General features: G+C 45.0%; 1 protein-coding gene across 6 annotated transcripts in view; it reads right to left on the bottom strand.

The window, feature by feature from the left end:
• The window catches only part of CDH18 (cadherin 18), a 1,088,060-nt gene that overhangs the window by 177,358 nt on the left and 885,753 nt on the right, over positions 1 to 24,949 (bottom strand). For all 6 annotated transcript variants that reach the window (XM_033935275.1, XM_033935273.1, XM_033935270.1 and 3 more), the window contains one exon: positions 8,736 to 8,923. In XM_033935275.1, coding sequence (XP_033791166.1) covers positions 8,736 to 8,923 — 188 coding nt within the window. The remainder of the gene's footprint in view (positions 1 to 8,735; positions 8,924 to 24,949) is intronic.

Below are 24,949 nucleotides of genomic sequence, written 5' to 3' on the forward strand. Positions count from 1 at the left end.
TGGCCCAGGTGGCTCAAATCACGCCCACAGGTAGGGCCTGAGGAGCCTGGGCCAATCGGAATATGCCCAGTAGGCTTAGGCCCCTCCTGTGGGTGGGGCCTTAGGCACATGGGCTGGATTGGGCCTGCTCTTGGTGGGCAGGAGGGTATCCGCACATGCACAGATGTCCTCTTGCTCAATGACGATTTGATAGAATCTTTTCAAAACCCAGACAAAGTGGCAGGTTTTGAAAAGCTGTCCGGACTCTTGGACATGTCCTCACAAGGAGGATATGTCCGAGGAAATCCGAACGTCTGGTAACCCTATAATGCACAGAAATTAGACTTTGGGGGCCAGATTCTGCAACCGCAAACAGTATCTGCTGGCACCTCCAAAAACAGTGCAAGTTGCATGTCAACCACGCACCGGCACCAGTTGCAGGATTGTGGCCACGTCAAAAATAGGCATCATAAATCTAGGCCAGGGTCCTGAAGGCCTACATTTCTGGCACCTATGTTTGCTGTGAATCGTGGCTAGACGCACCTAAGGAAGCCTAAGGTTATTTCCAACATTAGCCATAGATGCCCTTAGGCACCTCCACATTCATGATTAGGTTGCCGGTTCAGGAGGCGCCGCCGGTGGGCAGCAAAATATTTTAGTTTTCAGGGCTTTTAAGGTAACTTGAAGTGCTGTTTATAGAATCAGCCCCTTTGTGTACATGTGTTTTGTCACTGCCCCTGCCCCATTCCTACATGCTGTGCTTTAATAACACGAGCCTCGAACACTTATGATTTTAAAGTATTTGAGGCTTGAGCAGGTGAGGAGAGAGCTTGCAGGAATGGGGCAAGGACAGCAAAAGAACTTGTGGAGACAGGATAGGAAAATGAGTTCCTGTGGGGACGGGAAAAATTTGTCCCCATGTCATTCTCTAGTAACTGCAGAATTCCCCAGGATGTTATCTTTACCATAGTGCCAAGCAGTCATGTGGGCTACAGGATCTTTCAGGAAACAGAGTACTCCATGTATGTATTTAATTGGACACCCAAACACAAATGCTCACATCAGTAAAACAACAAAGTAAAATCTTCTTTGTTCTTAGCTGGCTATGCAGTAGCTCAATTACTGGAAATGACACTGGGGGAGAAGAGCATCTAATGGATTCTAGAGATAATTTTCTTGATTTCTATAAAGCTAAAGATCCAAACTTGAAATTAATATACATATAGGGATTTAAATGCCCCAAAATGTTTTGGTCTGAACTGGTAGCTCAACAAAAAATTCACAGGTCTAATTTTGCAAATAAGTTCAGAGACTTCATGGTGACTAGACAATATATGGAAAGGTGTGAACCAAAGATATAAAAAAGTGAAAGGGTAGCAAACTATTCTGTGAACATAATTTCAACGAAGATAAATAATCTCACAAAATATCAACCTAAACTTTGACTAATCCCCAAGAAAACCCTCATGTATACATCTAGGCTCTGTGCTTTTTCCTAAGGCAAATAACAATTTTGCTGTGGAATTTGTTTTCCATCTATACATACAAAAAAGTATGAGCAACCATATTAGTCCATATTATCGTTTACTTCATTGGCTGCCTTTGGAGACAAGAATATTATTCAAATTTTCCTGTATCTGCTTTAAGCTGATATCGGGATTGTCTCCAGCTTATCTTTTTCCTCATTTTGTGCTGCATAGACCATCAAGAGAAACTAGAAACTTCTACTTATTTGCTTATCCAAAAATTAATGGGTGTAGATATAAGACCTTCTTAGATAGGACCCTAGCATTTCAAGCTGGTAGGCAACAATCTTGGTTAGGTAAATGTATTCAGCAAGCTATGTTATCCTATTGCTGTTTTTGGAAATTAATTAAGACCACTTTGTTCAAGTTTATTACTTAGTGACTTTTATTATTGAAATTCTATTTTACAAATATTTGTATTTTTTACTGTATTATTGTATTTAGCTGATTGTCCAACTCTTTTTAGTGTAAACCACCTAGAACTTTTGGTTATGGCGTTATAAAAGAATAAAGTTATTATTATTACATTAAAGGGAACATAGGATACCATCCCCCACGAATGCCCAATGCTATTTCTTCAGTGGATTTACCATTGCAGCATCACTACTACAGCTTTGCAAAAGAGTCCCTTAGTTTGCCATTGCCATTTAATTATACATTTTCTATGTTTTTATATTTGTTTATTCCTGTGTGAACTAGTATTCAGAAATGTATCAGACTGACACCACCACAAATCAAAGTCCTGCAACTGTCAAAGCAATAGATACAATCATGATAGTGATTGGATAAACCACAGCCATAAACCCAGTGTGACCTGGAAGATGCCTGTCAATTTCTGAACTGAACATTTTTTACCTTTCCTTCATAAAACAACTTAAAATGTCAGTGAGTAATCTCTTTCCTCCCAGCTCTAGAATCTTTTATTTCCCAGCAAGTTTTCTTTTTTTTTTTTTCAAAATTTTTATTGAATTTTAAGATTACAGACAATGGTCAAGAATAAAATGCAAAATGTAACAAACAAGAGATGCATGAAAATTGAACAGGAATATATGTTTTCTATGGGATTTTAAAATGCTAATTTGACTACATGTTTTTCAACATAACCCCCTCACCCTAAAGCACCCACTATAGACTCCTTGTGACCCTGGACAGGCCACTTGGCAGTCCATTGCCCAAGATACAAAAACTTAGGCCCCCCTTTTATGAAGCCATATTAGGCTTTTTTATTGCCAGCTGCAGCAGTATTAGCTCCAATGCTCACAGGAATTCTATGAGCGTCAGAGCTTTTACTGCCATGGCTGGTGATAAAAAAGCCTAACACAGCTTCATAAAAGGGGGGGTAGATTGTGAGCCTTCTATGGACAGAGATAGTACCTACATGTAATGTGTAGAGCGCTATAAAAATGATTAATAGTAATTGTAGTACAGGCAGTTCCGTTTTACTAACATCCGTCTTACATCAAACTCGTACTTATGAACAGGGGTCCTGTTCTAACTTCGGTGTCCCATTGCGCCCCTCTCCCTCCTGAGTCCCAAAACGCCCCTCTCTCTCCCCTCCTTCCCTCCATTCTGTGCCTCAAGTAAAAAAGGTCCAGAGAACAGCGACTAAAATGGTTAAGAGGCTGGAGGAGTTGCTGTACAGTGATAGATTAGAAAAACTGGGCCTCTTCTCCCTTGAAAAGAGGAGACTGAGAGGGGACATGATCGAAACATTCAAGATAATGAAGGGAAGAGACTTAGTAGATAAAGACAGGCACTCTCTAAAGTTAAAAGTGGATAGATTCCATACAAATGTAAGGAAATTCTTCTTCACCCAGAGAGTGGTAGAAAACTGGAACGCCCTTCCGGAGGCTGTTATAGGGGAAAACACCCTCCAGGGATTCAAGACAAAGTTAGACAAGTTTCTGCTGAACCAGAACATATGCAGGAATGGCTAGTCTCAGTTAGGACACTGGTCTTTGACCTAAAGGCCACCATGTGAGCAGACTGCTGAGCATGATGGACCACTGGTCTGACCCAGAAGTGGCAATTCTTATGTTCTTATGCCTCCCTCCGGTGGGTGTTTACCTTCTGACCGGCTCCCTCCTCCTTCCTTCTGCAGTCATTTCTTTGCTCCTATGCATGTCCCATGGCTGAACCCAAAGCCTTATCTCTGACATTGGAGGAAGCTCCTCTGACGTCAGAGAGAAGGCTTTTGGCTCACCTGTGGGATGCACGTACGAGCCACCACCCACAGGTGTTTACCTTCTAGCTGGCTCCCTGTTCTTCCTTCCTGCTGCAGTTGTTTCTTTGCATGAAGCTGTGAGCGTCAACTCCTATGCGCATTCTGCAGCTGAGCATTCTGCAGCTGAGTCAGTCCTCCGACATCAGAGGGAAGCTTTCGGCTCAGCCGCGAGACGTGCATAAGAGCTCCCACCTGTGGCTTTGTTGAGACAAAGAACTTTTTATTACTAGAAACCCTAAACTCCTCAGCAGGAGTACTTTATTTGAATTTTTTTTATATATCCAAAATATAGAAACATTAAGGGGGGGAAAGGGATTGAGACTTGTATACTGCCTTTTTGTAGTTTTACAACCACACTCAAAACAGTTTACATACAGCTACTTTAAGCATTTTCCCTATCTGCCCTGGTGGGCTCACAATCTATCTAATGTACCCGGGGCAATGAGGGAGATTAAGTGACTTGCCCTGGGTCACAGGGAGCAGCGCAAAGTTTGAACCCACAACCTCAGGGTGCTGAGGCTTTAGCTCTAACCACTGTGCCACACTCAAAATTGATTTAGCCAATTAAGTACGACTTAGCAAGCTAAATCAAAATTTGTGAAAGTCTAGCCACAAAATAATGGGTAGGCCTAGGAGTAGAGAACATCCAAAGAAAAACAAGTAATGGCCATAGAGATCTTACACAATGTTCAGTTTTCAGGCAGAAATTTTTAACTGGACTTTTCCTAAGAATGATATCTGTGTAATAGGTGTTTAAAAATAAAAAAATATATTGTGAATCCCGATTCTGAATAGTGGTGGATCTGTTCTCATTGCCTGCCATGCAGATAATCCCTAGCCTTTCCTCGCCTTTTTCTTTTTTTATCCCACCTTTTTCTTATCTTTGATTCCTTCCCTCCTTTTCTTTCTTCTCTGCCTTTTAGTTACACTTCCTGGTCTTGCTTCACTTTATGTAAGTAAATTTGATGGCTTGGCCTTTATATAAGCCAAGGGTCTACTCTTTGACATTCTATAACTCACTCTTAGAAACATGATGGCAGATAAAGGCCAGTTAGCCCATCTACAACATTTGCTATCACCTCCTCTCCCTAAAAGATCCCACTTGCCTGTCCCATGCTATCTTGAATTCAGATACAGTTTTCATCTCCACCACCTCCATCAGGAGACTATTCCATGCATCTATCATCCTTTCTGTAAAGAACTATTTTCTTACATTATCTCCTTCTTGAGTTTTCCTTCATTTGAAAATGATTCACCTCCTGTATATTAACTCCAGGAAGATATTTAAATGTCTCTATCATATCCCCTCTTTCCTCCAGAGTATACATATTAAGGTCTCAAAGTCTGCCCCTATACAATTTATGATAAAGACCACTAACCAATTTTATAGCAGCCCTCTAGACCAACTCCATCTTATTTAAATCTTTTTGAAGGTGTGGTCTCCAAAACTGCACACAATATTCCAAATGGGGTCCCCTCCAGATACTTATAAAATGGCATTATCAACTTTTTCCTGTTGTCCATTCCTTCCCTTATGAAACCAAGCATCTTCCTGGCTTTGACCATTGTCTTCTCTAACTGTTTTGTCACCCTGAGATCATCAGACACAATCACCCCAAGTCCCACTCTTCTTTCATGCACAGAAAAGGTGATAGGCTCAGGAGTAATCTAAGGAAATACTTTTTTACAGAAAGAGTGGTAGATGTGTGGAACAATCTCCTGGAAGAAGTGGTGGAAACAAAGTCTGTGTTTGAATCAAAGAAAGCATGGAATAGGCACATGGTATCTCTTAGAGAGAGGAAGAGATAATGGTTATTAGCCTTTACCTGCCATTTGGCCATTATCTATCATTTGGCCTTTACTTGCCATCATGTTTCTATACAGTATACCGTTCTCCTGGACTTTTGCAGCCCGAGTGCATTACTCTGCATTTTTTAATATTAAATTTTAGTTGCAAATTACCAGAGCATTCTTCAAGCTTCACAAAATCCTGCTTCTTATTATCCACACCCTTCAGATGGTCTACCCCTATTACAGAGCTTTGTATCATCAGTCCTTCTACAATATTACTCAAAGATATTAAATAGAGCTGGCCCAAGGACAGATCCCTGTGGCACTCCACTAACAACATCCTTATCCTCCGGGCAAACTCCATTTACTACTACCTTTGTCTCCTTTCACTTAACCAGCTTTTTTTTTTGTAAATAATTTTTATTGAGAAAGCAGCCAACAGCAATACAAGACTCAGAGCCAGTAGCCCTGTAACAAGCGATAAACAAAAGTTCCAGAACAAGATAGCACGCCCACGAAGGCGGCAGACATAAACTACCAATAAACATTAGGAACAAAGATTCAAGGGCAAACAGGTACACTCCCAGAAAAAAGATAAGAAGATTATATCAGCAAAGCCCGGACACTAGAAGCAGAAGTCTCCCAGCAGTGAAAGCAAAGGAAAGAAAAAAACCTCCCGTGGGAGAGTAAGCCATAACCAGCTTTTAATATAGTTTGTCACTTTAGGGCCCATACCACATGCATTCAGTATATTTATCAATCACCTATGTGGCACCAAGTCAAAAGCTTTGCTAAAGTCTGAGTACACTACATCTAGTGCCTCTCCCATATCCAACTGTTTGGCCACTCAGTCAAAGAAATAAATCAGATTTGTCTGACAAGACCTGCCTCTTATAAAACCATACTGCCTCATGTCCTTCAATCAATTTGATTCTAGAAATATCACTATTCTCTGCTTATGAAGTGTTTCCATTAGATTACTCACTGCTGAGGTCAGATTAACTGGCCTGTAATACCCAACGTCCTCCTTACTTCCGCTGCTGTGCAGAGGGACCACATCAGCTTTTCTCCAGTCCTCTAGGACTACACCAGACTCTAAGGAAGCATTAAAAAGATGAGACAATGGAGCTGCCAGAACCTCACTGAGTTCCTTGAGTACCCTCAGATGTAACCTGTCAGGCCCCATAGCTTTGTCTACTTTTAATTTGGCTAGTTCCTCACAAACACAGGCTTCTGAGAATCTTTCCTGGTATACTACACATCCATTCCTATTTGTGTTTATTTTTTGCGGTCCTACCTCGGTCTTTCATCTGTAAACACAGAACAGAAATAATTGTTAAGCAGTTCAACCTTATCCTTATCGGTTTCTGCATATTTGTCCCCTTCACCCTTGAGCCTCACTATGCCATTTTGACACTTCTTCCTATCAGTTACATATGTAAAAAAACATTTTGTCCCCCAATTTTATCTTATTGGCTATCTTTTCTTCCATTTGCATCTTTGCTTTTCTGACAACTCGTAGTCTTTCCACATATTTTTGTCTGTCCTCTTCTTTTTGTGATGTCTTGAAACTTATGAAGGCTAATCTCTCACCTTTTCAGCTACTGCATTTGAGAACCTCTCAGATTGATATTCAGAAGGAGTTATGTGGCCTTTTCTGCTAACTTTTGTGGATTCTCTTTTTAATCCTTTATGTGCTTCTTTTTTCTACCTCTTGCTCTTCATCTGTCTCTTTAGATTTTTTTAATCCTCCATGTTAATTTCTCATCTATATTGACACTTTTACATATCCCTCTTATGGTGTTCCTTCAGTCTGGATACAAGGGAAGATAGGATACACAGTCGATTCAAACTCTAAATCTGAATCCTGAAGGAAGGGTAGTCTATATGTGAATCTCCTGGCAGATCCAGATCCATATTCACACCTTTCCACCTTGAAGAGTCCATCACCATTGCTCTCAACTCACAATCTCTCTCAGCCCTGTCAGTACTTCTTATTTAGGTTCTAGATCAGGGGTGAGCAACCACATTCCTTGAAGGGCCATAACTCAGTTAAAATTTTCAAGATTTCCATAATAAATATGCATGAGATCTATTGGCATAAAATAGAAGCAGTATAGGCAAATCAATCTCATGCATATTCATTGTGGAAATCTTGAAAACCTGACTGGGTTGTGTGCCCTCAAGGACTGTGATTGCCCACTCCTGTTTTAGATTGTACATTTCAAAATCCTCTCACAAAAGATTTGTCAGAACCTGCTGTAACATTAAAGTATGACAAAGCCAATAAAATGATAATGACTTCATGCCATTCCAGTGTTAGAGGAAGTAGATATAGACAGAAGTACATAGATGAAGAAAGAAGGGAGAGAGTCAGAATGGAAAGAGGAATAGAAGCAACTGAGCATATTTAAAAGGATCAGAGATGGAGTTCTATTACACCATTAAAAGGGAAATGGAAAAAAGTATTTAGCAACTTGGATAAAATGTTCTATGGATGGTGGGCATATTTTTCTCTGCATACTTGGGCCCTGAAGTATCCAGTCAGTTTATTATATATTCATTTACTGCCCATCTTAATTTTACTAAGTGATGTACAATAAAACATTAGTTAAATAACCACACAACACTGAACAAAAAAAAATATCATACTCCTGTCGTCATGACACTACACTAATAAAGGACTTCCTATCCAAACGGCTTGTTTACTTTACAAATCACCTTCTTCTTTTAGATTTATCACTTTCCTACCCCCACTTTCCATTCTGACTCTGCCACCCTTCAAGCTTTCCTTTCTTGATTCTCTTATTCCCTCAGCCCCTGCTATTTAACCCAAACACTGACAATACCTTGACCAAGAGCCACAGACCTTAGCTCTATCTAGCATTTGGTATGTGTGAGCTTTGGTCTTGAGAGCAGGTGTTGACATTATGCAATAACTGGGACACCCTCCCCAGTGACAATACCATTTCTGTACCACAACATCTCCAGCCTTAACCTTATCAGAGACCCCATTACTCCATCTTGGTTAAAACTCCGGTGCAAGCTTACAATAGGTACCTTTCTAGTAGACATTGGAGTAAAATCACCAACTTATTTTGTTAGGCCACCCAATATGGCAATATATTAGGTCTAAAATTTATCTTCCAAGGAGACTTTTCAATAAGTTTAAATATGCACTCTTGGTTAAGATTCTTTATTATCTATTTGCTTACCTTCTTCAGTGAAAGAATGCCCTCTCTACTGTCTTTGTCAGTGGATATGGAGAACACGCCAGAACCATCTCCATTAACAATTGTGTATTTAATATCAGCATTAAGGCCAATGTCTGCATCATTTGCCTTGATTTTGCCCACTGCAGAGCCAACTTGAGCTGATTCAGGAACATACAGCTGGTGGTGCTCTGAGGAAAAATTAATGCAACATGCATGGTCAATGTAAAGAACAGAATTTAAAATATATGATTTTGTTACAGAATTTCTGCTAACTAAAGGAAAAATGTGCATTTTGTACTGCTTTTGTAGTTAAATACAAATTATATTTCTGTATTGTTCATGCAAAAAATAAAAAATAAAAAGACAGATTAGTTGAAGCCCTACTGAGAGGAATTAAGTCTTTTCTTGTGAAGCGCAAAAAGGCCAGAGTTTTAATAATAATTTTAAGCGTTAATGCTGAGATTTAGACCTTAGTGGGGTGCTGTGTTCAATCCTATTTAATGAGGTACCAACTCAATTAGAATCATTGATTCTGTAATAATCCTACAAGAAAAAAAATAAACCTTTCATTTTATGGATGAAATGGAGTATTTTTTCCATAACTAATTTACTTTCTGATAGATGTTGCTTCCTTTCAGCTTATCAGAACAAAGCACAGATCTAACTGCTATTAACCTGTTTAGATGTGAATCATAACAAGAATGTTAAGTCTCCAAATCCTAGCATTTCACTTGCCAGGAATTATTCTTTAAGATAGAGTCATTTCCTACCATTTAGCCAGAATACTTTTATTTGGTCTTTGTTTCTATTTGACTGCAGCAATCGGTCTCCTTTACTGTAGAAGCCAGGTATAAGAAACTGTTCTTACAAAATTATCTAGTCTAGGATACGATCAAGTAAAATGAGTTCAACCAGAACTGGAGTATCTACAATTCACTTCACATGATAAGAAAAGTAAAGCTAATATTACAGATGTCTTTTTATAATATACATGCTTACTTTTATTTTACAGAACAGTGCCATTTATTATAAGAAGTACTATATTTTATGATCCATAAGACGCATCTGACCATAAGACACACCCTAGATTTAGAGGATGAAAACAAGAAAAAAAACAACATTCTGAACCAAATTCTCCCTGCCAGGCTCTGCACCCAACCCCACACTCATTGCCAAGCTCTGCACCCTGTCCCCCTCCCTGCCAGGCTCTGCACCCTGTCCCCCCTCTTGTGGTCTAATGGTAGGCTGGGACAGGGCACAGGGTGAGCAGGGACCGGTCACAGATGTCAAGGCAGATGACTTTTTTTAAAATATGCATTGTCACCTCAGTAACTATAGAAAAATATATAAATATAGTGCAAAATATAGACAACAGATATAAATTTTCCAAACTGACACATTTTGATAACTAAATTGAAAATAAAATCATTTTTCCTACCTTTGTTGTCCAGTGATTTCTTTCTTTCTTTCATTCCTCAGGCTCAAAAGTTGTCCCTTCCTCCCTCCCTCCTATGTTCCCCTCACTGCCTTCCAGCCTTTGTCCTCTTCCCCCCCTCCCTCCAACTCAGGCCCAACAATTGTCCCTTGCACCCTCCCTCCTATGTTCCCTTCACTGCCTTCCAGCCTCTGTCCTCTTCCACACACACCCATGCCTGCCCACCCGCTGGTTTTAATTGCCTCCCGCTGCTGCCGCTGTGAGTACACATCCACAAAGTAGCAGCAGGGGACTCTTGGCTAAAGCAGCGGGTCAAACTCATCAGCACAGCACCGAGAGCAGCCTGAGAGCAAGGGATGAGCGGGGACCCAGTGGCGTTTCACTCCCTCCAAATGGAACAAATTGCTGGGAAGGGCCAGGCGAGTGCAGCGATTGCACACTGCCGGCCCAGAAGCCTTACCTCCGACATCAATTCTTATGGAGCAAAAAATATGGTATTAACAGAAATTTATCTTTATCTGTATACTTTGTGATCCTCAGCTCATTATGCAGTAGTGGTAATGCCAGTAATTATTTGAAAAGAAAAAGAGAACAAAATAATGAATATTAAAGTTTTTTATAATGTCCTTATATTGATCCATGCTGTTACCACACAGAGTTTCTGCACTGTATGTAGTTCTATTTACGCCATCTCAGAAAAATATATAACATTTGTTCTTTCCCTTTTTTAAGAGAAATATTGTAACCCATTCCCTCCTTTCCTCCCTGTTATGTCTTATGTTTTTTTTTGTTAACTGTTAGGTAAAGAGAAATTTTCTCTATTTTATTTAACTAATTAATAATTATTTGTGATTATGTTTTGGATGTTTTGTAATACTAATGTGATATTATGATATTAACTTGTATTTTATTGTACATCACCTAGAAAGCTTTATATAGGCAATTAATCAAAATAAACCTGAACTTGAACTTGGAAAAGGTTCAGTGAAGAATAGGAAATGGATACATGGGACATAAGAGCTCTTTCATAAAGGAAGGCTAAACTGGTTAGATCTTTTCAGCTTACAAAAGAGGCATCAATGAGCAAATATGATAGAGATTCATAAAATCATGAGTGGAGTGGAACAACTTCATACAGAATGAGTATGTACCTGAATGCTCCTTGAAGCTAACAACTAGCCAATTTAAAAGAAATTGTAGAAAGTGTGGGGTTTTTTTCCCAGTAGCTCAAAATATTTGCCACTAAATTAGTACTCAATAATATATTGTGACTGGGCCAGGGGTAAGCCTAGCGCTGGCAACCCTGCTCCCGCCCCAGGCACAAGTATTAGCGCTCTTCGGAGGGCCACTCTGGAATAAGAACAGCAGAGAAAAAGAAAAGGAAAAAAAAAACAACTTCCACCAATAATTGCCAGTTCCAAGTTTTATTATTCAGTTCAGTTTGCACTGGTTCTGATACAGCCACACCGGCTGATGATGCTTGGAAAAAATTTTATCACAAACAAAGTTCTCCTTTTACAGCAAGTCCTTGCTTCAATCAGGAAAGAAAAAAAACAACCCAAACGTTTTTCCTTTAAACCATGGTTTCTTTCTTATAATTACGCTGCCATGCTTTGCACAGTTCTGGGCAGCATTCTGGTTTACAGAACTAATATACAAGAGCCCCGAGGACCAGCCGGCCATGAGCTTTAGCTCCACGCCTCCTACTGTATTGAGCCCACTGTGTTTCTTCAGGAAGTTCTCCCCACCTGACTATCTGAATTGTAAATACCTCCACTACCCTTCTTATTTCTGGGCAGTGGGCTGGGAACCATCCACCCTTGTTTTAATGGTCTAAGATTCCCCACCAAAAGTTCCCACTATCAGGGATGTGAAATGTCAGGTCACTGAATCCACTCCAGGCTTTATTTCTCCTTTTAAGGTTAGTTAGCATTACCTATCCCCCCACTCACTATGCTTTGCTTGCATACATAAGGAAGTTCTTCACCCAGAGAGTGGTAGAAAACTGGAATGCTCTTTCGGAGTCTGTCATAGGGGAAAATACCCTGCAGGGATTCAAGACAAAGTTAGACAAGTTCCTGCTGAACCAGAACGTATGCAGATAGGGCTAGTCTTAGTTAGGGCGCTGGTCTTTGACCAGAGGGCCACCACGTGAATGGACTGCTGGGCACGATGGACCACTGGTCTTACCCAGCAGCGACAGTTCTTATGTTCTTATAATTCTGGTTTAATTTCTGTTGCTAACCAATCCTCACATTCACACATCAAACTCTCATTCATTATACAGTCCCCCATAAGGACAGAAATATTTCTTTAAGTACTTTAGACCAGTGTTCTTCAATCTTTTTACACCTATGGACCAGCAGAAATAAAATAATTATTTTGTGGACCGGCAAACTAATAAGACTGAAATTTTTAAAAACCACATCGCTGCCCCGTCCCCGTGAGCTCGGTCCCGTTAACCATCTGATCCCATCTGCACAAGCCTCAAATAGTTATGATTTTATATTGAACATATTTTATTAAAGTATAAAAAGAAACAATATTCTGTACAATTGTCATTTTATAAATATAAATAATACATAAATAATGTGCCAGGTATTCAGAATGATGAGAAGATTCTGCTGTAAGGAACAAGGTAAAATTATGGTCTTACCTGTTAATTTTCTTTCCTTTAGAAGCAGCAGATGAATCCAGACTAGTGGGTATAGCTCACATCGACCAGCAGGTGGAGATAGAGAACTGATTAACAGTTGGCCTTAAAGCCTGGTGTTCCTTCTGTTGCTTCAGTTATGCACTTTTGCCCAAGCATCCCGAAAGGAGAATGAGCCGCAACAAAACTCCATTCCAGTAGAAAATGTGTCTATCTCTTCATAATATTATCCTTTGTTTTTCATTTGTTTTTGTTTTTTTTTTCAGCAATGAAATAATACACTTACCAACCAGAGCCCCAACTAACCCAATCAACTAAACACCCTTCACACATCCAGTGCCTATGGGGAGGGGCTCTGGATTCATCTGCTGCTTCTAAAGGAAAGAAAATTAACAGGTAAGACCATAATTTTACCTTCCATAGCAAAGCAGCAGATGAATCCAGACTAGTGGGATGTAGCAAAGCAAACTCAAACTGGGTGGGACGCCAATGCTGCCTCTGTCAGAACTGCAGCGCCAAAACTTGCCTCTGCACGGGCCGCTACATCTAACCGATAATGCTTTGAAAAAGTATTTCCCGACGACCAAGTGGCCGCCCGGCAAATCTCCTCCAAAGACATCCCCCCGGACTCCGCCCAAGATGTAGCCAAAGCCCGAGTGGAATGAGCATGAAGGTGCTCCGGTACCTTCTTCCCTGACAACACATACGCCGAAGCAATCGTGTCCTTGACCCAACGCGCAATGGACGCTTTAGACGCCGCCATCCCTTTGTTTTTACCCGCGAACGCGACAAAGAGATGGTCCGACCGACGAAAATCATTCGTCACTCCCAAATAATGGAGAAGCATACGTCTTACATCCAGAAGCCGTAAAGACCAAAATTGTTTCCCCCAATCCTCCTTCCGGAAGGATGGCAGGAACAAACTCTGGTTCACATGAAAGGACGAAATAACCTTCGGTAGGAAGGACGGCACCGTACGCACCGACACCCCAGTTTCCGAAAAACGCAAAAAGGGTTCTCTGCAAGAAAGCGCTTGCAGCTCCGATACTCGCCTTGCTGAAGCTATCGCCACCAAAAAAACCGTTTTCAGGGTGACATCTTTCAACGTGGCCGCTGCCAGGGGCTCAAAAGGTGCCCCCTGCAACTTCCCAAGGACGAGTTTAAGATTCCATGATGGACAAATTCGCTTTACCGGCGGGCGGATATGGTGAACTCCTTTGAGGAAACGGACCACGTCCGGCTGCGACGCGAGAGCCGAGCGATCCACCCGGCCCCTGTAACAGGCAATGGCCGCCACCTGAACTTTTAAAGAGTTATAGGCTAACCCTTTCTCTACGCCCTCCTGCAGGAAAGCCAGAATAGCCGGCAGAGAAGCCTTGAAGGGCTCCAATCCTTGGCGACCGCACCATCCCTCAAAAATCCTCCAGACTCTTGCATAGGAGGCTGATGTCAAAAGTTTCTTGGCTTTAAGCAGGGTGGTGATCACCCGCTCTGAATAGCCCTTCTTTTTTAGCCTTGACCGCTCAATAGCCAGGCCGTAAGACCAAAGCGGGCCGGATCTTCCATCCAAATTGGACCCTGAGTTAGTAAGTCGGGCGTTACCTGGAACGTCAGTCGCTCGCCTACCGCCAGCTGAATCAGATCTGCGTACCACGGCCGACGCGGCCAATCCGGAGCCCCCAGGATGACTCGGCCGTGAAAGCGAGAGATGCGCTGTAACACTCGACCTATCATGGGCCAAGGTGGGAACACATACAGCAGGGAATTCGGAGGCCATGGGAGAGCTAACGCGTCCACCCCCTCCGATCCCAGATTCTTGCGTCTGCTGAAGAACCGAGGCAACTTCGTATTGCGGGACGAGGCCATGAGATCCATCTCCGGCAACCACCACCGACGGACTATCAGGCTGAACGCTGGAGCAGACAACTCCCACTCGCCCGGATCCAGAAGATTCCTGCTGAGAAAGTCCGCTTGCACGTTTTCGTGACCTGCAATGTGTGCCGCCGACAGAAGCGGAACATGTCCTTCTGCCCATTGAAACAAAGTTCTTGCCTCTTCTGCCAACCGCGGACTCCGGGTGCCCCCCTGCCGATTGACATAGGCGACCGCCGTGACACTGTCCGAAAAGATTCTGGTCGGCTTGTCCTGAATCAGCGACTGAAAAGCCTGCAGCGCCAGTCTGACTGCTCTTAATTCCAACAAATTGATGGGCCACTGGGCCTCCTGGAAGGACCACATCCCCTGCACTGACGCCTGCAGGCACTGGGCCCCCCATCCCCGCAGACTGGCATCCGTTGTGACCACCACCCAGTCCGGCGTGGCCAACGGCATGCCCCTCCAAAGATGCAACTCGTGGAGCCACCACTGCATGCTGCGAGCTGCTCGACGACTCCATTGGAGACGCACATTGTAGTTCCGCGAAGTTGGGGACCAGCGAGAGAGCAGAGAGTGCTGTAAGGGTCTCATGTGGCTCCGCGCCCAGGGGACCACCTCCAGAGTCGCCACCATGGAGCCCAGCACCTGTACATAATCCCAAACTCGAGGTCTGGCCGAGCCGAGAAGTAGGCGAATCTGAGCCTGCAATTTCTCCCCCCGGTCTCGGGGTAGAAATACTTTCCCCCGCGCCGTGTCGAACCGCACCCCCAGATGCACCAACGACTGCGATGGGGACAGAAAACTCTTGGGAAAGTTGACAATCCACCCCAACGACTGGAGGAGAGAGATCCCTCGCTGAGTAACCGCCACACTCTCCTGCCTGGACGAGGCGCGGATTAACCAGTCGTCTAAGTAAGGGTGTACCCGAATCCCTTCCTTGCGTAGGAAGGTGGCTACCACCACCATGACCTTGGAAAAGGTGCGGGGAGCCGTTGCCAAACCAAAGGGCATTGCCCGAAACTGATAATGCTGACCTAGAATCGCAAACCGCAGATATCGCTGATGCGGAGGCCAGAACGGAATATGGAGGTACGCCTCCTTGAGATCGAGGGACGTGAGGAACTCTCCTGGTCTTACAGCCGCAATAACCGAGCGCACCGTCTCCATGCGGAAATGGCGAACACTGAGAAATCTGTTGACTCTTTTGAGATCCAGCACCGGCCTGAAGGACCCCCCCTTCTTTGGCACAATGAAGTAAAGGGAATATATACCGCTGCCTACCTCTTCCGGGGGCACCGGCACCACCGCCCCTAGCTCGAGCAGCCCCTGAAGAGTCATCCTGACCGCGTCTCCCTTGGCCGCCCCATTGCACGGGGACACCAAGAAAGAATCTACGACGGGAGAGGCGAACTCTACCTTGTACCCTTCTTGAACAATGTCCAACACCCACTGGTCTGACGTGATCGTGGCCCACTCCGCCCGGAACTCCGAAAGCCGGCCCCCTAAGGGAAAGGCGGAGGGAGCCAAGCCCCCGTCATTGTGGAGTGCGAGAGGCTGGGGTACGAGTTGGCTGCCCTGCAGAGGGTCTCGTCGTACGAAAGGAACCCCTCTGCTGAAACCTCGGTCTCGAAGCAGAGGACGAACCAGATGCCGATCTGAAGAAGGGCTTACTAGACCTGGATCTCCGCACATCCCTGAAGCGCGGTCTAGACGAGGAGGGCCTCACCTGGGGCCTAGCCCTATCCTCCGGTAAACGTAGAGTTTTGGTATCCCCAAAATCTTTCACCAGTTTATCTAAATCTTCTCCAAACAACAAACCCCCTTTAAAAGGGAGCCTCACCAGCCGAAGCTTAGAAGCAGCATCGGCCGCCCAATGCCTGAGCCATAAGGATCTGCGAGATACCACTGAAAGAGACATCTGTTTCGCAGACGCCCTAATCATATCATATAAGGAGTCTGCCAAATAAGCCAATCCGGATTCTAAATCTGCCAGCTCCGAAGGGACAGAACCCCCAGACTCCATTAAATTATCTGACATTACTTGCGACCACTGCAAACATGCTCGGGCCGCATAAGAGCTGCAGATTGCGGCCTGCAAGGTAACCGCTGCTACATCAAAGGACATTTTTAAGGAAGCTTCAATCTTCCTATCCTGCGCATCCTTCAACGTCACTCCCCCCTCCACCGGTAAGGAAGTCTTTTTGGTTACCGCCGCCACCAAAGCATCCACCCTGGGTAATTTAAACCTGTCCAGTTCAGTCGGGTCAACCGGATACAAGAGCCGCATGGCTTTTGCCACCCTTAAACTGGCCTCTGGCGTATCCCATTGCGCCGAGATCAACCCCTGCATGGCTTCATGCACCGGAAAAGACTTAGGTGGCCTACGTGTGCCTGCCATCAGGGGATTACCTGATACCGCAGTATCTGCCTGAGAAATATTCAGCCCCTGTAAAGCCTCTAGGCAGAATGTCCTCTGCCTCCGCGGTCGCGAGCCTACGCTTCTTTGCTACCAGCGACCTCGCCGGCGACCCCACCGTGCCCTCAGCCGGTCTGCCTGTCTCACCAGTCACCACCGCCGACGTCGAGGGCACCGGCCGGGACACATTGACCACCGGCACCGGCGGGGCGGGCTGCGCACCCAGTAACAAATATGCCCGGTGCAGCAGCATCACAAACTCCGGCGAAAATGAACCAAACGGAAGGGCCGCTGAAGCGCCCTGATCCGTGCCGGGGAGCGGGGCCGCGACTTCCGCTGGCGCTCCCGCCTCCCCCACTGCCGCCGAACTCCCCCCTGCCAAGGAAGAGCCCCGCAGCTCTGACTCACCCCCGCGTGCCGGGGAAATTTCCCTTGCCTCTCTGACACGGGCAATAGCCAGCTCACAAGCCTGCAAAAAGGCATCTTCAGCTGGTGCAGCCTCACACTCGGCCGAGCAAAGGCCCGACGGTGTTCTGCGCGTTCCACAGCGCGAACACCGCTGACCGGCCTCCGTTGCCATGCCGCGTTTCATTTTTTTTTTTTTTTTTTTTACACACGCGGCGAACGCCGCCGACGGCCGACTCCGCCCCCAACCACCCCTCCACTCGGCAACGCGACACCCAAGCCCCGAGGCAGGGAAAACACTCACCACTTTGCTCCCGCGATCTCAGACGCCAGGACACAGCTGGTAAGTGTACTGCAAGCAAATGCACAGAGTGCAAAGCTCAGCACTAACAGGAAGTCGACTTTTTTTTTTTTTTTTACTGGAATGAAGAAAGAAGACTCCTGCAGGACCAACAAACCCCTCAATCACCCGGAGGGGAGGGTGGAGCAGGGACCTGGGGGGGCCCAGGTGTAACTCCTGAAGCCGGCACCAATCAGCCAGGCACCCCTGTCCTACTGAAGAGACAGAGTCTCAACAGAGGAAGTCCACCGAACACCAATATCTCCGGCAGTATCCAGAATCCAAGAGCTAGAGGGCTAGCTCAGTCCCTGCTGGGAGATAGAGCAAAACTGAAGCAACAGAAGGAACACCAGGCTTTAAGGCCAACTGTTAATCAGTTCTCTATCTCCACCTGCTGGTCGATGTGAGCTATACCCACTAGTCTGGATTCATCTGCTGCTTTGCTATGGAAAGGGAATATATGGAACTAGTCTTTAAGCCCGTTACATTAACGGGTGCTAGAGTACATGTCTGTTTGTCTGGGTTTTTTTTTCTTTGTCTCTCTCTCCTTGCATGCTGCCTGTCTGTCATTTTTTTCTGTCTGCGTCTCTCCCTATGTCCTTAGTGCCCTCAATGCCTCCTTCCTATGTCCTTAGTGCCCCTTCCTATGTCCATAGTGTCCCTAGTGCCTCCTTCCCATCTCCTTAGTACCTTTTCCTACGTCCGCTATGTTAAATCAGTAAGTAAACGGCGAAGAAACAATAAGCCTCAATGGTTCTCTGCGGAGATTTCGGCCCTCATCAAGGAGAAGAAAAAAGCATTCATCTCATACAAACAATCAGGGAAACAGGACTCTAGGAAAGTCTATCTGGCCAAGTCAAAAGCCGTCAAAACAGCAGTTAGGGAGGCCAAATTCCGCATGGAGGAGTCTCTAGCGAAGAACATCCAAAAAGGAAATAGATCATTCTTCAGGTATATCAGTGAAAGAAATAGGAACTCAGGCGGGATAGTATGTCTTAAGAAACCAGACGGAGACTTTGTAGAAACGGACTCGGAAAAAGCCCAACTGCTAAATGAATACTTCTGTTCAGTCTTCACCCGCGAGGCGCCGGGACTCGGCCCTCAGCTACAGACAAGGGTTGACACAGTTGACCCGTTTAGTAATTTCAAGTTTACACCCAGCAGTGTCTACTGCGAGCTGTCCAAACTTAAGGTTAATAAGGCAATGGGACCTGACAACCTACACCCCAGGGTGCTCAGGGAGTTGTGTGATGTCTTGGCGGAACCGCTATCCGCGCTCTTCAATCTCTCCCTTAGTACGGGTAACGTCCTGTTGGACTGGAAGACGGCCAACGTCATTCCACTCCACAAGAAAGGTTCTAAGATGGAGACGGCAAACTACAGACCGGTGTGTCTCACATCAATAGTGAGCAAACTAATGGAAACTCTAATCAAACGCCAATTGGATACGATCCTGAACGAGGAGAATCTACGGGATTCCCGTCAACATGGATTTACTAAGGGGAGATCCTGCCAATCCAACCTGATCAGCTTCTTTGACTGGGTGACCAGGAAGCTGGATGTTGGAGAGTCCCTGGACATCGTATACCTGGACTTCAGCAAAGCATTCGATAGCGTACCACACTGCAGGTTGCTGAGCAAGATGAATTCTATGGGATTGGGCGATACATTGACGAAATGGGTTGGGAACTGGCTTTGAGGTAGACTTCAGAGGGTTGTGGTGAACGGCACCCCCTCCAAAATGACGGAGGTGATCAGTGGGGTGCCGCAGGGCTCGGTACTGGGCCCAATCCTCTTTAACATCTTTAGAAGAGACTTAGCGGAAGGGCTGCGAGGTAAAATTACATTATTTGCCAATGACGCCAAACTAGGCAATGTAGTGGGCAAAAGCACAACGGAAATAGATTCAATGCCCGACAACATGATGCAAGACTTACACCCTTAATGGTGAGATCCTAACAAGAACTGAAGCAGAACGAGACTTAGGGGTGATCATAGAAACATAGAAACATAGAAATAGACGGCAGATAAGGGCCAAGGCCCATCAAGTCTGCCCACCCCAGTGATCCTCACTATCTATCTTTGCGGATAGATCCCACATGTCTATCCCATCTGGCCTTAAAATCCGCCACACTGGTGGCCTCAATAACCCGAAGTGGAAGACTATTCCAGCGATCAACCACCCTTTCAGTGAAGAAGAACTTCCTAGTGTCACTGTGCAGTTTCCCGCCCCTGATTTTCCACGAATGCCCCCTTGTTGCCGCGGGACCCTTGAAGAAGAAGATGTCTTCTTCCACCTTGATGCGGCCCGTGAGATATTTGAATGTCTCGATCATGTCTCCCCTCTCTCGACGCTCCTCGAGTGAGTAGAGCTGCAAATTCCCCAACCGCTCCTCGTACGGGAGCTCCCTGAGTCCCGAGACCATCCTGGTGGCCATTCTCTGGACCGACTCCAGTCTCAGCACATCCTTGCGGTAATGCGGCCTCCAGAATTGCACACAGTACTCCAGGTGCGGTCTCACCATGGATCTATATAGTGGCATAATGACTTCAGGTTTACGGCTGATGAAACTCCTGCGTATGCAACCTATGATTTGCCTTGCTTTGGATGAAGCTTGCTCCACTTGGTTTGCCGACTTCATGTCTTCCCTGACAATCACTCCCAAGTCTCTTTCTGCTACAGTTCTTGTCAGGATCTCGCCATTTAGGGTGTAGATCTTGCATGGATTCTGGCTTCACAGGTGCATGACTTTGCATTTTTTGGCATTGAAACTGAGTTGCCAGGATCGTCAGTGAGAACATGAAGACTGCCAATCAAGTGGAGCAAGCTTCATCAAAGGCAAGGCAAATCATAGGTTGCATACGAAGGAGTTTCGTCAGCCGTAAGCCTGAAGTCATTATGCCATTGTATAGATCCATGGTGAGGCCCCACCTGGAGTACTGTGTACAGTTCTGGAGGCCGCATTACCGTAAAGATGTGCGGAGACTTGAGTCGGTCCAGAGAATGGCCACCCGGATGGTCTCAGGACTCAAGGATCTCCCGTATGAGGAACGGCTGGATAAATTAAAGCTATACTCTCTCGAGGAACGCAGAGAGAGGGGTGACATGATCGAGACATTGAAGTATCTCACGGGCTGCATCGAGGTGGAAGAAGTTATCTTCTTTTTCAAGGGTCCTGCAGCAACAAGAGGGCATCCGTGGAAAATCAGGGGCGGGAAACTGCACGGGGACACCAGGAAATTCTTTTTTACTGAAAGGGTAGTTGATCGCTGGAATAGTCTTCCACTCCAGGTCATTGAGGCCAGCAGCGTGCCTGATTTTAAGGCCAAATGGGACAGACACGTGGGATCTATTCACAGAGAAAGGTAGGGGAGGGTCCTTGGGGTGGGCAGACTAGATGGGCCGTGACCCTTATCTGCCATCTATTTCTATGTTTCTATGTTTAGTGTCCCCATTACCTCCTTCCTGTGTCCATAATGCCCCCAGTGCCTTCTTCCCATGTCCTTACTGTGTCCTTAGTGCCCCAGTGCTTGCGTACTGTGTCCTTAGTGCCCCAGTGCCAGCGTACTGTGTCCTTAATGCCCACAGTGCCTCATTCCTATGTCTTTAGTGCCCCCAGTGCCTCCTACCCATGTCCTTAGTGGCCCCAGTGCCTCTGTCTTGCTAAGTGCCCTCAGTGAATCCTATGTCCTTAGTGCCCTCAGTGCCCCTTTCTATGTCCTTAGTGCCCCCAGTGCCACCTTCTTATGTCCTCATCATTATATTCCAGACTTTGTCCCACCCCCGATGCCAACCTGCCTGCCTCCCATCCCCCTGAGCAGCTTGTTTCCATTTAAACCCCCCACCCCCTGATGCCAGCCGGCCTGCCTCCCATCCCCCTGAGCAGCATGTTTCCATTTAACCCCCCCCCCCCCCCCGATGCCTGCCTGCCTGTCTCACATCCCCCTGAGTAGCATGTTTCCATTGAAAACCCCCTACCCCCCTCCGATGCCTGCCTGCCTCCCATCCCCCTTCCATTGACCCCCCCCCATGCCAGCCTGCCTGCCTGTCTCCCATCCCCCTGAGCAGCATGTTTCCATGGAAACCACCCCACCCCCTGATGCCAGTCTGCCTGCCTGCCTCCCATCCCCCTGAGCAGCATGTTTTTAACCCTCCCCCCCTGCGCCGACCCTACCCGGCACACCAGAAACCCCTGTTGACCCTCCCAACCGACCCTCCCACCGCTAGGTGGCCGACAAACCTCGTAGCTCCAGCAGCATCCCAAGCACAGTAAACACGCTGCTTCAGGTCTTCTACTGGCCTAATTTCCTGTGCCGTGTTAGTGGTGTGCCGGGTAGGGGCGGCGGGGGGGGGGGGGGGGAGGGGGGAGTCGCGGCGTGTTACCTGGCTGGTCCTTAGATGCGCGCATGCCCACTCTCACCGCCACAGCTCGACAGATCAGGGATCCACGCGCATGCGCGCTTAGCATTTTATTATTATAGATGAGCAGACAATTCAGATAGAGAGGAGTGTGAGACTGTCAAACTTTTAAAAAGAGAAGTAAGATTTTGTAGGTGAGTCTATGGGTACCACTGAATATCTTGTTAGGACCAGGCTCTCATTAGATACTGACAACATAACTTCTAAGCTTCTAAATGTTCCCCCAGAGGCCTGCTCCTCCCACTTGGAATTGACACATATAGCTACACTCTCTAAAATCATTTTACAACTGTGACACACACCGAAGAAGTGTGTCATGTTCCTTAGTGCATTCCTTCATGTGCAACATAGGGCATACTGTTATCTTCCTATATGATTGCTAACATTTTATTTTTTTCCAACCTTGTTTCCAAGCCATACTTATCTAATCCCTTTCAACCTTGATAGAATTCTCTCCTCAAATTCCATCACACTGGAACACTATACCTCATGCCCTCCTAAACCAACTCACATTTAGGTAAGGACATTGTATTCTATTACAATATAGTCTAACTCTCATTTCTCCTCGATTCAACTAGATTTATTAAACATTAGGTCCATTAAGGGAAAACATTGGGCTCCTTTTACTAAGCTGCGTTAGCGGTTTTAGCGTACGCTTAGTGCACGCTGCATTGTCACGCACACTAGATGCTAATGCCAGCTGGTGTTAGTTCGCGGCACATAGCGCGGGGTTAGCACATGTGGCAATGCAGCGCACGCTAAAAACGCTAGCGCACCTTAGTTAAAGGAGCCCATTGTTTAAAATAACCTAAACTAAATCTTGGACTTATATATCGACTCATCCCTGAGAAACAAGGCTCAGCTCGGTTAACAATAGTTGTAGTTATAGAAAGAATTGACTTCATGGAAACTTATGTGCTAGAAAACGCTGAAACAGAGTAGTTTTCAGAATTTTGCAAAAAACTTGAAGGGATAGACATGATCTTATTTGAGAAGGTAGGTCATTCCAAAATGCTGTTAATAAAAAGGGGGAAGGAATGAACAATTTTACTGATAGATCTGACACCTTTTTACAGTGAGAAAAGAAAGTTTAAATACATGGATAGTTCTACATCTTGAAGATCCTTATTTCATTATATACCTTAGATATTCTGGGGAAAATTCTATAAATGGTGTCTAAAAAGATGTCAATCACATTTAGGCACCTATTACAGAATCAAGCTTAACTTAAAATTTAGGTGCCTGTAATATAGGGCAGGGTTTTAAAGACCTGCATTATAGGTGCCTCTTTAGAGAATCACGCCTAATGACGCGTAAGTCCTTCTCTGCCCCTAAACATGCCTACTTTGGAGTTAGGTGCCACTAGGTACCATGCGATAGGCACCCATCTTTTGTAGAATCATCCCTAAGAAGATAGGCGCCTACCGTCCAATTAATTTTTTTTTCATTTATGAACTTGTTAAAGCTCATAAATGAAGCCAATTTACTAATTACATACATTAGGCACATATCTTTAGGCACCTCTTATAGATTTTCCCCCTCTATCTTAATGAAACATGGTTTCAATAACTACACTCCCCCCCCCCCCCCCCCCCACACACACACACACCCTTACCTCACACCACCTGGTTACTCTTTCTTTAACCTTCCACAAAAACATCAAAGAGGTGATGGTCTAGCCATAATATACATAGCTCACATTTCGCAATTCAGATTCTCTCTGAAATTCAGGCTCCACTTATATAATCTCTTATCTTCTGATCTGTTCCCTCTTAATCCCTCCTTAAGAGTGGCATAGAGTGATACGGGTAAGGATAAATTAGATGCACATCTCCCTTGAGAAGCATACCATGATATGGGGACTAAAACTATGCCAGGGTACACCTGGAGGGGCTTCCGCGTGTGCGGATCATTGGACTTGATGGACCCAGGGTCTGATCCGGAGATGGCAATTCTTATGTTCTCGTGTTCTATCAACCACTCTCAATCTCCTCTAGCTCCTTTGAATAAGCAGTGGATTTCCCCAAGCCATCTCAATAATGGCCTCTATGTAGTTCTCTTATCGTCTAATCTAATCTAGTATTTGTGAGTTGCGCAAACCTATACAAGCTCTAGGTGACATTATCTTAGGGAAATACACTGCTTATTGCTTCATTACCACCCCATGCTTCATTGAAATATATATTGTTCCTCGAGGAAGGAAAGATTTGTAAAAATCAAATACTAGTTAGATTAAACAAGAACAAATATTTTGTGGAAAGCACACAGAAACAAAGTGAGTAAATAAATAATGCAAAGTAACAACATACTTCAGCTCATGATACTCTATACCGCATATGAGCAAGGTCATGTATAAAGCTCAAACCATAGCCCCCACCCCTTGTGATTTCTTTAAATAATATATGGAAAGGCAGACCTGTTGAACACAGAACCAGCTACAAAATTCTACTTTTAACCTTTAAAATCTGTTTGAGCAATCAACCAGAGTTCATTGGCAGACTCTGAATCCCTTGTAGTCCTTCTAAATCGCTTCGTTCTATGTCACAGAATCTCCTTGTTGTACCATCTTTAAAGTCAATCAATACGTTGAGATCTAATAATTTTGCTGTCACTACACCTTCTCTCTGGAACTTGCTGCCCGATCACTTACGCATCGAGTCCGCATTAAAT

Source organism: Geotrypetes seraphini, chromosome 2, assembly GCF_902459505.1.
Source record: "Geotrypetes seraphini chromosome 2, aGeoSer1.1, whole genome shotgun sequence".
Lineage (NCBI taxonomy): Eukaryota > Metazoa > Chordata > Amphibia > Gymnophiona > Dermophiidae > Geotrypetes > Geotrypetes seraphini.